This window comes from Chelon labrosus, assembly GCF_963514085.1.
Source record: "Chelon labrosus genome assembly, chromosome: 12".
Lineage (NCBI taxonomy): Eukaryota > Metazoa > Chordata > Actinopteri > Mugiliformes > Mugilidae > Chelon > Chelon labrosus.
In genome coordinates this window covers 22,728,366-22,744,062 of record NC_140345.1, presented here as the reverse complement: position 1 = coordinate 22,744,062, position 15,697 = coordinate 22,728,366, and the positions used below count along the sequence as shown (strand labels likewise).

General features: G+C 42.9%; 2 protein-coding genes across 3 annotated transcripts; one reads left to right on the top strand and one right to left on the bottom strand.

The window, feature by feature from the left end:
• Nucleotides 1-35: 35 nt before the first annotated feature.
• Nucleotides 36-11,600, bottom strand: pop1 (POP1 homolog, ribonuclease P/MRP subunit; the record flags this gene model as incomplete). 2 transcript variants are annotated; one of them, XM_084557661.1, is made up of 16 exons in its annotated part: nt 36-1,683; nt 2,370-2,606; nt 3,135-3,289; nt 4,129-4,317; nt 4,504-4,625; nt 6,598-6,717; nt 6,821-6,929; nt 7,021-7,114; nt 7,226-7,500; nt 9,240-9,418; nt 9,592-9,679; nt 9,782-10,042; nt 10,140-10,315; nt 10,543-10,668; nt 11,060-11,189; nt 11,400-11,600. In XM_084557661.1, the coding sequence occupies 16 exons, from the start codon at nt 11,598-11,600 to the stop codon at nt 1,014-1,016; spliced, it is 3,132 nt and encodes a 1,043-aa protein (XP_084413787.1). In that variant the 3' UTR covers nt 36-1,013. The 2 variants fall into 2 exon arrangements, with proteins under 2 accessions (XP_084413787.1, XP_084413788.1); XM_084557662.1 differs by having other exon boundaries at nt 37-1,683; nt 11,060-11,553.
• Nucleotides 11,601-11,720: 120 nt separating this feature from the next.
• LOC311497381 (2-iminobutanoate/2-iminopropanoate deaminase-like) lies at nt 11,721-15,636 on the top strand. The gene is made up of 6 exons (XM_084557666.1): nt 11,721-11,901; nt 12,950-13,055; nt 13,425-13,479; nt 13,577-13,645; nt 14,371-14,426; nt 14,551-15,636. Exons 1-6 carry the CDS (start codon nt 11,837-11,839, stop codon nt 14,608-14,610), a joined length of 411 nt encoding a protein of 136 aa, XP_084413792.1. The 5' UTR covers nt 11,721-11,836; the 3' UTR covers nt 14,611-15,636.
• Nucleotides 15,637-15,697: the final 61 nt, after the last annotated feature.

Below are 15,697 nucleotides of genomic sequence, written 5' to 3'. Positions count from 1 at the left end.
GAATAGGCTCAAATATGAGCAGGCTGCTGTGTAAGTGTCCACTGTTGAGCTGATGTGAATTCTCTTCATTTAAAACTGACAGAAGTGCTTTAGTGATCGTTTTTATAATCCCTCCCTCGTGTTAGTTAAAGAGGCGCTGCTGATGCGAGCACGCACCACTGCTGAAATCTGTTTCCAAGGAGTTGTAATACGACTCATCTCATAAAGCTCTAATGCACAGCCTGACCGCCCATCTTCACCTCAGATAAACCGCAGACTACATAACTCGACTGCTACCAAACTTTAGCGTTGCCAGGCAACAAGACTCTTATCTGCCACCTACACATTATGGGATGTGTGGGAAACCACTGTTCATGCCAGTGCGACTATAAAAAGAACGACGGTTAAAGTATCGGTTGTTAAATGCGTTTACTTTAACGAGCCAGGTGAGAATGAGTGCTTCAGGTTAAACTTTTAGGAGTGGTGGAGAGTTTGTCACAGGTAACAGTCATACTCTTATGAGCTACAGGTATTTTATTAGCTTATACCTCTTGAATGCACTTTTGAAATTCAAATCCAACATTTTGTCATGTACTTAAATAATTTCAATATCATTAAGTATGCGTATAGAGGGATGCAAAAAAAAAAATATTTAAATTAATACCACTTGGAAAATCAGTTGATAAAATGATAAACTTATCCTTCTAAACAAGGCTAACATTCATTCATTCACTCCTTTGTGGAACATCCCTCTGACAAAGGCATTAACACAAAAAGAAATACAAGCCGCTCTCTATTTAAAATATTGAAATGAAACGGTGAGGATGTGTCGTTCCAACTAAAAATTTCACTTTTCAACAATGTCACCAGGTGCTCTGAAATTAAATCTTTCAGCCAAGGCACACGGCTTCTGTGTGATCACCGAATGAATGAAGCATCAAGGGATTTAATTGGCTACTTTGCAGTCCAAATTCCATTAACCTAGAATTGAATGCTTTTTGAGTTCGAGGTACGCACGGGTTGAAATGTTGCAATCAGACTTCAATGTTGATCTTAGCAAAGCGGTAGTGCAGGGAGGCGGGGTTGCGCAGGAGCAGCTTTCCTCTGTGCTCCATTGGCTGGTCGAGGAGGGTGTTGAGGAGGCCGACAACGCTGACAAACCCTAGGGCCTCCCCGCAGCCGGCAGACAGGGAGAAGTCGCCCTGAGTGACCCAGCCTAGAGTGACCCGGGAGCAGTGAGAGGTGACGCTCGGAAGAGGATCGGGCCACAGGCCCAAGATGTGGTCTGAGGAGGACTGGGAGGATTCTTCAAGATACGGGGTGGAAGCAGAAGGAGAGGACTCTTTGTCTTCAGGCTTTGCAAATGAGGATGTGGCAGCTTTCTTGGGCCTTTTCTCCCGGCGTTTACTTCTGTTTTTAAAGTGGTCCTTGTGCGGGGGCTCCTGCGGGCCACTACTCCCTTGCCCTTTGCTTAGCAGCTTCAAGTCCTCCGCAGTTGGCACACACAGCATCGCATGAAACTCTGGTTTGCCCTTCGACAGCAGCGACAGACGCACCCACACCAGACTCATCCCGTGCGCCGCGACGAACGACGTCACGGCTGAACGGCTGAGAGGCGGCACCTCCCCGACGCGGCACGGCCTCTGACCTTTGGACGTCGTAGGTCTGCACCAAGCAGAGAGCATCCTCAGAGACTTCCTGCTCCTAGGAAGCACAAAAAAAACAAAAAACATTTAGAACAGCTGATTAATACTGAAAGGAAAAGCTGCATTTTTATTAGCCCCATTAGGCGCCCCCGGGAGACATAAAATTTTGAAGAACATTTTTTAAATTCCTAATGCGGACAACAAAAAGGCAGCCAATGAACGACAAAAATCAATCCAATTTCTTTCTCATAAAGTCAGACATTACTCAAAGCTTATGTGATGGCTTTATGAGGATAGATGCAACTCTTCCCCTTCTACTAATCTCCGTGATGTATTGCAGCAATCTAAGGCTGGATGTACTTTGCGTATTCTCATCAGGGACATTATGATGAAAGGGAGGCAGACTGGAGCAACGGCATGCATCAAACCTGTCAAAAGCTGTGCTGGTCTCTCTTAATAAAGAAATATATATATAAAAAAAGAGGAAAGCAATAAGTGATGATTGGAGCGCAAAGTTTCAAAAACACTGCACGTCCTGCTCAAGAGACCCTTAAAAGTCAGCTTTAATATTGTTAAAGTGTGATTTAGATGCACAGGACGAAGGAACCATTGAGTAAATCTGCACTGGGTGTGTACTGATAAAAAGTTTATTTTCACAAGAACACAAGAGCACATTTTTAAAATAAATAAAATAAAAATAAAGGAATAAATCACAAACAAGAACATAAAAACACATACACATACCTCAGGACAGTGAAGTGGCTCTGAGGCTTAGCTGTGGCGACGTCTTGTTGCGACGTCATCTCCTCTTCCATCACCGTGTCCGGCTGCGCTGTGGTTCGGGTCTGGCCGTCGCCTCTCCTCTCCGCCCCTGCTTCCCTCGTGATGAGCTCCCACTCCTCTGCCAGCTGTTGCCACGGGCAACGGAAAGGAGCCAGACAGCCATGTTTGATGTAATTGGTCCTTTTGGCCGGCGGATGCCTGCGGGAAAAGGTCGGAAAGGTCACGCCCTAGTCAAACGGTTGGGTCAAACCGTGGCAATTTACGCAAGACATCGTGACTGCCGAGCGGAGTGTAGTAGGGATTGAGCCGCCTCATTACCGCCTCATCTGCACGGCAGGGAAAGAGACGCATTATGGAAATTAACTGGGGTCAGAGCTTTGCAGATTTAAAGTCTTGTGAGGGGGAATCACTCCAAAAAGTCCCTTCACTAAAACTGTAGATTAATGAATATTATCTTTTATTTACTTTGGGTTTATTTAAGGCTGGTTTTGAGTTTGCCAATGGTTGATTAAAATATATTGCAGAATTGACTTTCATATTCTGGGAAAGCTCTGTTTTCTATCCACAGGCTGACACCTTAGCTATATGCCAGAATAATATTACAAGATACCTAAAAGCTTTGGCTGCACAAGATGTCCCTGATGAAAACAGTCCTTGCCATTTTTCTGATAACAGTAATCTCTGGATTGCTATTTCACTTTCTTCCCTGCTCAGTCTTCAGCTGACCTTTTAAACTTGTCCAGAAGTTCGGCCTCCTGCTCCTCCTGAAAACGAACGCCTGCCGGGCAGTCCGGATAGTCGTGGGGAAAGTGGGGAGCTGCTTTATTTTGAGAGTGTTTCAGGCTCATGTTCAGTCCGCCTATGCGCACTCCTCTGTACACCTGAAGGAGGGAGAAAAAGTTTGGATTTTAAGGGACTTGCAGAGTAAAGCAAACCTGAGGACCTTTAAATTTCAAGGTATGAAAGAAATTTTAAAAAATGCTTCAAAACATGGACAAGGCAAGCGAATAATGAAAATGTCTTTCACGGTTTTTCACCACACAAACATCCTCATCTTATGTGAAAGCCAAGGGAAACCTGCATTTGTTTACGTGTTAGTTGTTAGATTTCTATTTCTCTACTAGTTTAAACGTTTAGAAAGAAGCAGATGATGCACACATCAAGCAGATATCACTACACCCGACAACCTTCAACTTCCACTGCCAGTATTACAACATGAGAGATGATTCTGGCTTAAACTCAGGATAACAACACAAAGGTGGGCAGTTTAGTATAAAAATGGGTTCTCAAGTTAATTATTGGCAAAATAATAACATGTCAACAACAGCCCTTAATGTTAGCCCTGCAAATTAAAGAAAATGCAGAGAAATTAACTGGCGATAACTAGGTTTTTGCACAAAAACCAATAGAGCAAGAAGTTCATACTGTATGAAGACACTTTTGGCAAGCAGACTCATCAGGACCCATGTACGTATAGTTAGGTATTTAGTTATAAATAAATAGTATTGTATTTGAATAGTCCAGCTTTAACGTGTTTCAGGTTCTACTTTAGCTGTAGCAGCGTCGGGGTAGTGTTATACTGTACAGAGGGGATGAGAAAGAGGCCTGCTGTATGTACGGCAATAATCAGCTATATAATAGACTTGACAGTTACCATGGTTACCAACTTTAAAACATTGCTTTCTGAACAGTTCACAAGCAACATATACACGGTACATACCAGTGGGACCCAGAAGGCCATGCCCCAGCCTTTAGGAAGCAGCAGGTCCCATCCAGCACCCCAGGAGCTCATCTCATGTCCCACCTGCTTGCCAGGCTGGTGAACCAGCAGAATGGGGACTTGGCCCTGAGGCGGGGCGCTCAGCCTGGATCCCGGCACCAGCATTTCACTCCTCATACGGTTCAACTCCTATAAGAAGAAGAAGAAGACAGATAATGCGACATCCGCGCTTAACACTTGAATGCTCACAGAAATGAAAAGGTTGAGATGTAAAAGAAAAAGTAAAGAAAAGTAAACAAGACGCTTTGACTGTAAGCAAAAGTAAAATAACAGTAACTGAAGGACATTTGTGCTGATAAGAAAATGTTTAGCTACCTGCTCGGATATCTTGTTATCAGTGACGTTGTCGCGTACAGACTGTTCCCACAAGAAACTCTGGCAGCAGTGATCTGGTACTCCTCGCAACATCAGCTCTCTCCTTTTCTCCTCTTCCTCCTCTGGAAGAAACACAGATACATGGCACGCTTCTGTATGACCAGCATCCGGAATGACAAGATGCTCTCCACCTCTGGTTTCTGAGCCAGCATTTAAATGAGTGCCAATTCATAAATCAGTGGAAATAACACGCTGTGATTGCCCCTAATGTACATTACCTACATTTTAAATTATTATGAAGGTGTGGAGACTGAGAAAATGAGCACATTCCGAACACAATACAGAATGGAGTGCAGCCAAAGTCATCTTTACAGGGATGACTCAGGGTTTCACGAGGGGGTGAGCCTATTTGAAACCACTTTCATCCAGTCATGCTTGTGCTTTTTATTACTACTATGTCCAATAAGGTTTCTAGTATAGATGTGTCTTTTTATGTAGCTGATAATGGCAAATAAGAGTGGAAGGATAGACCTACTAATACATTAAGAATAAATCAAAACATGGTTAACAGAATGCTAAGAACACATACTTATGTTTACTCCTCCTGCTGGGGCCTAATTTAAAAGTCAGGTTTATAGTGAGAAGACCTGGCGCAGGTTTTTGCAGAGCAGAATGAGCGTGCCGATGTGGTAAGCCTGCTTTTTTGGAAGGCCATCCGCCACAAGTGAGGTTGCAAAGTAATTCAAGCTGAAGGGAAGTGTGAAGATGCAAAGTTGTCAAGCCCAAGTGCATTTGCCAGTGAGCAGCTCTGCCAAAAGTAATAATAAATCAAGTGAATTCATCTCATGAGACATCCTGAGGTCACAGTGTGACATGACTGGCAGAATATTCCTGGTTATTTTCAAGTCTCTTATTCGGTCGGTCCCTCATAGCTGCTTGATTGTTGAAAACATATTTAACAATCAGTTTCATTGTTGTAAATCAAAATCAGCCTTTCACAGAGTCCAGTGGTGACAATTGTAATGTCTGTGTCAGAGATATGCTTGAAAATAAACCAGTGTTTCCCACAAGATTTCGTGAGACTCTGGCATTTTTTGTTGTTCTACTCTACCGTCTTAATAAACGCCACTAATCATGATCCTATCCCAACAATTAAAAACGATCTACTGTATATGAAATGTCTACACATAAATTAAGACCATGCGCTTTGCATCACTCCATCTTTAAATTACCGCAATAACGCGAATAAATCTAATTTATAGTAAACAGTTGACTTTCGAGCTAACTTCGCCAGCTAACTAGCACGTACAACCTTGAGCTAGTTCACGTTGTGTCTGGAGAGACAAACGCCGTTTTCTCGATCAGGTTAAACTCAAGACAGAGCAGGTGAGCGATTGGTGTGTGTGTGTGTGGAGGGTCTTGGGGGAGGCAGCTTTGGGGAGTGGAGGGAGGGAGGGAGGGAGGGAGGGAGAGATGCTTTCGGGAGAAGTAGAATAAACAACGCAAGTGCAAACGTTGTTTGAGACGTGCAAAAATAATTACGATTCGGTATGAGACAATGGTGGAGCAACTGTTCTTACTGGAATTTCTTTTTCAGAGAAACGAGAACTGTGTCCTTGTCCTCTTTACCATGGACAAGGTCATAGAGTTCATTTTTGGCCTTGTGCTAGCACAAAGTTTAACCATAATCTTGAGCCAATTAATATTGATGGTCCTAACAAATCTGTGACGGTAAAAACTAGATCAATAAAGACCCCGGTTGAAAGCGACGCTATTCTCTCCGGCATGTGCTGAGCCAATCAGCTGTTGCCGGTCACTGAGGGTGTGTTTGGAGTACAGGGTCCTGCCAGGATTCGAACCTGGAACATCTGCATGGTCAGGCAGAGGCCCCCTGGAGCTCAGAACCAGATGTGTACTCATTGAAACAACCTCAGGACCTGAAGCAACAGACTGATTCTGTACTCATCTACACATGTATCTTGTTAATTAAACAAAAAGGCAACATCACTGTCTACAAGATGTATGACGCACATGTGCAGCAAGTATTTTAAAGTTGCCCCTCCTCCACCGTCTTTCTGGTAGGTCAGATTTTACCTTGTTCCTGCTTTACAGAGGGCAACGCTTTAACCTTCTTTGTTGGTAAAGTCAGCCTGGGGTCGTCGACAGTCAGACCCAGCACGGTGCCCGAGGGGAGCTCTCCAGTGGAGTAGATTCCTGGATGAGTTACATAGTTTTTGTTAGACAGACAAGCGCAAACACACACACACACAGCCATCTGGCAAAATAAGCAATGAGGAAAAAAAACAAAACAATGAACCTTTCAGTATGTGAAAGACAGCAGCTTGTTGCTGATTTATATTCATCTTGCTCTCGTCTTTGCAGTGCTCAGGCCACCAGAGGGAGGAGGACTGGGATGTATTCACTTGCTTAAAATACAAAGAAAAACTGTCATTCATTCAATGTTAAATGTAAATTTACTTCAAAGGCTGCTCAAGCTGATAATGCCATAATCCTTACATCACAGCCTGTGGCAGCTTCCAGAGTTTCTGCCAGCACAGAGTGGGACTGTGGTCCGATTAGACGATAGCGTACAATCTCCATAGTGAGATCACTGCAACAGATGCACACAAAAAAATACTGAATAAGAAAATAAATAAAACAAATCTTCAGTGGAATTGTTCAACTTTTTTTTGCCAGAATTAATCTTGGAAACTACACTAACTTTATAACTACTCCAGTTGAGGTGGACTTCCAGGTAACTGGGGTGGTGGGTAGTCTCGTTCCATCTCCCAGGATCTTCTTTGCAGGAGGTCCACTGGTGTCCTTACAGCTCCGCTTTCTCTTAGCTCCGGGTGTTGGCTTGGTCTCAGAGGAGATTTCTGGCTTCGACTGTGTTTCTGTGGTGGGATTAGCCTCTGCGGGAGTCACCTCTGGTACCACAGGCGGCAACAAAGCCTCACTGCACTGGCACACGGCTTGCAATTCAGGGAGAAGATCCTGGAGGGGTGAGAAAGTATCAGGAATAAACATTTCGGCAAAGTTATATACAGTCATGGACGAAAGTATTGGCACCCCTGGAACTTTTCCAGAAAATGCACCATTTCTCCCAGAAAAAGTGTTGAAATTACAAATGTTTTGGTATACACGTTTATTTCCTTTAAGTGCATTGGGACAACACAAAAAAGCAGAAGAAAAAAGCCAAATTTGACATAATCTTACACAAAACTCAAAAATTGACTGGACAAAATCATTGGCACCCTCAACTTAATATTTGGTTGCACACCCTTTGGACAAAATAACTGAAACCAATCGCTTCCTATAACCATCAACAAGTTTCTTACACCTCTCAACTGGAATTTTGGACCACTCTTCTTTTGCAAACTGTTCCAGGTCTCTCAGATTTGAAGGGTGCCTTCTCGCAACAGCAATTTTTAGATCTTTCCATAGGTGTTCTATGGGATTTAGATCCGGACTCATTGCTGGCCACTTCAGAATTCTCCAGCACTTTGTCTCCAACCATTTCTGGGTGCTTTGTGAGGTGTGTTTTGGATCATTGTCCTGCTGGAACACCCATGACCTCTGATGCAGACCCAGCTTTCTGACACTAGGCCCTACATTACGGGCCAGAATGTTTTGATAGTCTCCAGATTTCATGATTCCTTGCACACAATCAATGCACCCAGTCCCAGAGGCAGCAAAACAACCCCAAAACATCTTTGAACCCCCCACCGTATTTGACTGTAGGTACCATGTTCTTTTCTTTGTAGGCCTCATTCGGTTTTCTGTAAACAGTAGAATGACGTGCTTTGCTAAAAAGCTCTACCTTAGTCTCATCTGTCCACAAAACATTGTCCCAGAAGATTGAGGCTTACTCAGGTATGTTCTTGCAAACTGCAGTCTTGCTTTTTTATGCCTCTGTGTCAGAAGTGGGGTTCTCCTCGGTCTCCTGCCATAGCGCTTCATCTCATTCAGACGACGACGTATTGTTCGAGCTGACACCGTTGCACCCTGAGTCTGCAAGACAGCCTGAATTTGTGTGGAAGTTGACTGAGGTTGTTTATCCACCATTCGAACAATCCTGCGTTGCATTCTTGCATCAATTTTTCTCTTTCGTCCACGTCCAGGGAGATTTGCCACAGTTCCATGGGTTAAAAACTTCTTGATTATATTGCGCACAGTTGACAAAGGAACTTTAAGATCTCTGGAGATTGACTTGTAACCTTGAGATTGTTGATATTTTTCCACAATTTTGCTTCTTAAGTCCTCAGACAATTCTCGCCTCTTCTTTCTCTTCTCCATGCTTGGTGTGGCATACACAGGCAAACAACACAAAGGTTGAGTCAACTTTTATACATTCCAACTGGCTTCAGTTTTGATTTCTATATTGCCAGCACCTGTTACTTGCCACAGGTGAGCTTAAATGAGGATCACATGCTTGAAATGAAATTATTTACCCACAGTTTTAATAGGGTGCCAATGATTTTGTCCAGTCAATTTTTGAGTTTTGTGTAAAATTATGTCAAATTTGGCTTTTTTCTTCTGCTTTTTTGTGTTGTCCCAATGCACTTAAAGGAAATAAACGTGTATACCAAAACATTTGTAATTTCAACACTTTTTCTGGGAGAAATGGTGCATTTTCTGGAAAAGTTCCAGGGGTGCCAATACTTTCGTCCATGACTGTATAGGATCTATACTGACTCATATCTGCCAAAATTCATCTCTAAACGCCATCATACCGGTTTAAGTGTAGGATGAGCCCAGATCCAGAGTTGTCTGTGAGTTGAGCCCTGTGTGCGGGGTCTCCAGAGGAAGGTGACGGGGCCCAGGGCCTGTGAGGGGTACCGTCCTGCTCTGTACACCGTAACACTGCCCTGTCTGCAGCCTGACAGACACAGTGCTGCAGCAAATGTAGGACCTGGAAATACAAAATGAAACAGAAAGAGACAACATTAAAACTCCAGGACTTCATTTTGGGTCTAAATGATTACTAGGGATTAAACAAAAGGACCTTTGCCACCAGCCAGACTTCTTTTATATGTCAGACACATCATCTCTAAATATATTATTTAATAAACTATTTGCCCTCACCGGCCTCCTTGTTGGTCAGCTGTGACAGAGCAGCAAGGAGTTTGTCTTCCTCTCCCTGTAGCTCTATGCAGCAGTAATAAGAAAGATCCTGAGTAGACAGAATCAGAGATTAAGAGAAATTTCCTGGCAGTGATGTTATCGTAAGTCCAGTAAATAAATAGCAAAATACACTCTGGTTCCGTGGGGTCACCTGTAGAAGGCAGTGGCTGCTCATTGCTCTGTAGCAGGGCCGGTAGCATTTGTATGTGGGTCTGTCCCCGAGGCAGTAGCCCCACTTTTTAACCATGTGGAAGCGCTTGGCGTGCCAAATGTGCGTCTCCAGCCAAATGTTCTTCCGCTGCCGGCGGTTGAACTCGAGCAGCAGGTTTCCGTGCCGCCGCCGGGCCTTTCGGCTCTTGCTCTTTGGAGTTTCCTTCTTCTTCTTTGAGCCAGCTTGGAGGCTTTTCTCCCTCTGGTGGTGGAAGGCAACAGAGAGGTAAGTGTCAGGTGAAAGTGAGCGGTAAGTGAGACTGTACGACGCTAAATGTAAAACATGTCCTGAACTTTACCATTCTGTTGGCCATGTCTCTCAGTCGGCGAGGGAGCCGCTTGGTGTTGTGGCTCATGGCCCGTCTCCTCATGTGTTTGGGCAGAGCTCCGAACACGTGGCTGCTGCCTGTCGTCTTGGTGACGGCTTTCAGCATGGCGCTCACCTCTGCAGCTCTGGCCCTGGCAAAGCCTCCAGCTGAGAGAAAGATGGCAGTAATTAATTTATTTTACCTTTATTGATCAGACAGTGACACTGCAATTCATTGCAGTGGTGATGTGTTTCACTGTCACTTATTATATCCTCAGCTGAAATCACAAGAAGCAACGTGGGAAGTATAGTTGTTATGATATCCCACATCAACAACAAGAACAAAAAAATATGCAGTACAGCATGAGTTTGTATGAATAGGACAAAGTCTTTACCAGTGATGCACTTGGGCATCTCCTTGGCGTAGCCTCCACCATCTCTCTGATGTCCACGGACCCATCCACTCTGGTGGGGAGTTTTCTTCACCCTTTCTGTGGACTGATGCACATCTGATGGTCCACCTTTGGGAAATAGTTAATTTGTCATTTCACAGCCGAGCAATGTTATAAACTATAAGTCAATGAGAGCGCGTCCAATGCTGATGACAAATTTCAGTTCGATTTAATCCTATCACAGCAAGTCCATGCTTGAAAACTTGAATCTCTTATTGTCCCTGCTTTAACGGGAAAGTTTGGACAGTAACCTTGAAGCTGTCAGGGATTCTTGAGACATAATGATTAAATCACAACAACATGCAGAGATAGTGAAACAGCACTGGCAGGCAACTTGCTGACGATTCAGCAACTAAATGAGACGAGGCCACAGAGAGAAAGCAGAGCATGGAGACGGACACATACAGCATTAGTCAAACACCTAATCAAAAATGTCAGATGAACACAAAAGACAGCGTACCGGTGGCAGCGGTGTCTCCTCCGTTCTGTGTGCTGCCTTCCACATTAAGTTCAGTAGATGGATACTGCACACTGGCAGGCTGATTTCTCATCTTCTTCTCTCGCATTTTAACTTTAGCCGTAGACATTTTCTGTAAAAAACCCAAGAAGATGCGTTAAGGGCGTCAGGCACCTCTGCCTGAGACACAAACACAGCTACACCCCTGTAAACTAAGCTAACGCTAGCTTGCTAGCAGCGTCATCTCGCGTAAAGTTGGGGATAATTCTTCAGCTTCAGCAAATACACAAATAAAACACGTCTACGCAGCAGGCATACACGAATTGCTTAATCATGTGGTTACCTCAAGATTCCCCAGTATAATATTATAGATCAGAAAGTCAAATAAATGTAGCGTTTCTCTTAATTGTTGGCAACCATGTGAGTTTTCCTCATGTAGGCTGGCATCCTGTTTGCTTCCGGGTATGACGGGGGTGTTCATGGGTTTTGTAGTATAGGGGCGCAACAAAAATATACACATCATTGCCAGTACACACTGTGACATATTTTTTTACGTTATATTGTACATATCGGTGTTAAAATATCCTACACACCCTTATCAGTAAAATCAAAGCACCAGAATAAAATATAAGAAAACACTTTGCGCATCTAATGTGAGATGTACGGTAAAGCCTATCTGACGTTCGTGTGTTATCCCGTGCTCGTTTCCCTTCTCCTTGGAGCTGTCTGGAGAGAAACTAGTTTCATTCACTTGGTTTGACAGATATTTTCCAGTATCCAATGGCTACACTCATCAGGAGGATAATCAGCACATCTAAAGCCCCTTCTGCTATCGGCCCATACAGGTGAGAACAATTCATCAGCCTGAAATCAGAGCTAAACTTGCACCTGGTAAACAGATGACGCATTCCTAATCAGCATAACACATGTCGTTAATGTTGAAAAACCTAATGTGATCACACATTTTACAGTGAAGAGTGCACGGTTGAGTTACAGGGGTGCACTGTTGTACAAATGGGGTCACTCAGAGAGGTGTCTCACGAGCAAAGTGCATGCTTTTTGGATTTTGAACTTTGAACTGTGAAAACAATTGAAAAGGTTGACGCATTAAGATCAGCAGTGAACTGTGCTGAAACTTTTGTGTGAGACGTTTTCTGAGTAGCTACAGTTTACTCCTGGGAAAGTTTAGTATATTACTATAGATTGTTTAATAGTATATTATACTTTGATAAAACAATACAGTTTATATTTTCTCTCTATCTTTTATTTAGATTGTTTATGAACCATGAAACAGAAATGTTAATCCCCAGTCAGCTTTGTTGTTACTTCTCTTGGATGTTTGACCTTAGCCGTGCAAAATTATGTATTTTTCAGAGTCATAATATGAAGGGATGTTGTCTAGTTCTTCAGATAAATGCAGAATGTTTCAGGAAGCAAGTAGTGGTCTAATAGGCAGCTAACAGAAATGTGCTTTGGGAACTTGTAGCCTGGATTTACGGGCTTCCTTGATTCATAGATTCAGCCTTTTTTTTCAGCGAGGGGAAAGCATAAATGTAATTTTATGAATTTGTAACGCAGCAGTTTTGTGGGAAGCCCACAGCATGAACAAATTACTGTTCAAAGCAGACCAGTGTAATATGTCTGTGAACTTACCTGGAGGTGTTCCTAAAAATCCGTCAGTTAAACCCCTATGTTTGTAACAGAACACAGGTACAGGAGCGATATAGTAGCTGTGCCTCGTTTTTTTTTTTTAACATCTCAGCATTACCAGTAAATTGGAAAATTAGCTGTCAAGCAGTGAAGGACAACTGAAATCACTTTGTCTGAAGCAGGTAAGTCAGCGCTTTAATCAGGTGTAGTTAATTGTTGGTTTCTTGTTCGTGTGTCTCCCAGCCAAGCAGTGGTGGTAGATCGGACCATGTATGTATCGGGACAGCTGGGGATGGATCCAGCCAGTGGACAGTTGGTGGAAGGTGGTGTTCAGGCTCAAACCAGACAGGTGACACGTCACAAACCACTGCCGTCATTCATTCATTCATTCATTCATAAACATATTATTCACAGCAACACCGGAAACAGACTGAGATGTCGTCAGGTGTTTTTAATTCAAATGTGTACTTAGTTTAACTCTGTCATATTTTCCCGTCTCACCAAGTAAATCCATCTTTAAGCCATAATGTATTATTTGAAATCAAAATAAATGAAAACAGAAAACCTTACATGCAAATGCTCTGGACACTTAAGCAAAAGGAGGGTGCTTTGAGTTAAGGACCGGTCACATGGTTCTCCATTTTTGACAATGAGAAATAATCTCAGCATTTGAAATGACTGTGTCATTGATTGACATTTTATTTTTATTGCTTTAAAGGCTCTTGTGAACATGGGTGAAATCCTTAAAGCTGCTGGGTGTGGTTATGAGAATGGTGAGGAAAAAAAACATTTGTCTGTCTGAAAAGCTCGGCAATTTGATAGATCAACGTCTGCAGACCTGATTATACATTGTGTCCTCGTTTCCTGCAGTTGTCAAAACCACCGTGCTCTTGGCCGACATGAACGACTTCACCAATGTCAATGATGTCTATAAGCAGTGTGAGTAACAGTATTAAATCTACATTTATATTTAAAACCCTCCTTCTATGTAATTTAGAATCCCTTCCATCTTGCTATACAAAGTTAGCCACTAGGTGTCAGCACAGCCCAGGTATCCTGCATTACCCAGGTGAACACACACTACTTCTTTAACAGGTGACGTGTCACTTGGTTGGCTCGTATGCACACAAAACAAAACCATCTCTTTGTGCTTATCTCGCTAATGGTATATACGCTTTGTTGCTGCATACATGCAATTGAAGCCGCCTTTCCTTCCACAGCATGTATGAAACACATGCTCAAAAACACACTGGCTTTGTCTAAACCCCAGTGAGGGACTGTTGGCATTTGCAGAGTGACTTTGCAGAGTGAAACCCAAGTTTTGGATTAAACTTAATCTAAATGTCAAGATGCTGCTCTATAGACTCTGTTCACAAAGTGCCTCATACTGATTTCATTGTGCTTTAAGTAGTTTTGCGGAAATAAAAATAACAGCAGCAGGAGTTAATACTCTGATACTGGTGCTATTGAAGGGGAAAAAGTACAAGAGCACAAGAAATAGTGAAAATATCCCTTCTTCTGTGGACTGTGTCTGATTCTAATCAAACCCTAAGATAGGATAGGGTGAGGTACACTACTTTCTGCCATGTCATGCGATTCATTTAATGTCTTCTGGTTTAAACACCACGTGTATGTCTCGGCCCTAATTGAGCTTCTTTCTGTAGTCTTCAGCACCAACTTTCCAGCCAGAGCCGCTTATCAGGTTGCCGCTCTTCCCAGAGTGAGTACTTGACAAGGACTACTGCTCATTTCCATTGATTGTGTAATGATTTTAACCAAGCTGAAGCCATTATCATCACTGTGCTGGTGCTCTCTGCGTGTCTCTCTCTCTCCCCTCTCTCCAGGGCGGACTGGTTGAAATTGAAGCCGTTGCTGTTTTGGGACCTTTGACTACTGCTTCTTAACCGACGCAAATCCACCGACGCAAATCCCAGGAACATGTACTCAATATTCAAGGGAGAAGCAAAAAATTTAAAACTCTGTTTTATTGCAACACATTTTAGAGGTCATTAAGCTCCGTCATCAACATGTCAACTGTCACCTGGCAGACTAACAGCAGCTAGGCTCTGGAGTACTTTCTCCTCTCTCATTAACATTGATGAGACGACACTGCATTTTGAATTCCCTCCGCTCGCATTTCGCTGGCAATAGCTGAAATGCACCTCAGCTTGTTTGCCGGATTGAATTACATTACCAGCCTTACCTGTGACAGTGTATCCGCTCTCATTGTGGATGGATGATCAGATATATCTCATTAATAAAGAGTGTTCATTTTCCTAAATGGCAATAAGTGTCCTTACAGATGATCATTACATCCTCTCTTTTTGTCTCTTGTTCTTATAAATACTGGATCTCCCCGGGCTTCAACAGCGAGGAAGACCACATGAGGACAATAGTTCTATCACAGACAGATAGATTTAATATTATAGATTACAGGTGCAAAGATATTTCATTGTTTGAATTAAGTTTGAGCCAGACTTTTAAACAAGGTTTTTAAACTCTGGCCATTCACCTCCTGTCTGGATCAGTATGTGTGAGATACAATCCGTGGAATCACCTGGAGTAGTTTGGCGTTAATTAAATAAAAACCTGCAGGCTGTTGGTGTTAACACTTTCCTCTGCACTTTAAAACAACACATCAAGTCTTGAATGGCGGTTAAAAAATGAGAAATATTCAGAAATGTTCATATTTTGCTGAGATGATGCTCCAGGCTCGTACACATCATTATAGTATGTATGGTGCAGTGTGTGCCGTGTAGAAGCAGGGGCAGCTCTTATGCAAAGTATTAATTCATTTTAAATGGCATGTGGTTGAGTCAGGGCATGTTTTGTGCACACAATATTGGCACTAATTTGAATCACCAGGGACTGCTGTCCAAAGTTTGTAAAAACATTTTAAAAGTCGTCTCTGCTGTCACGCTGCACTGTAATCTGATGATAGTACGCATGCTCCTGTAAATATAAAACATGTATATTGGGGAAAACAGAGTT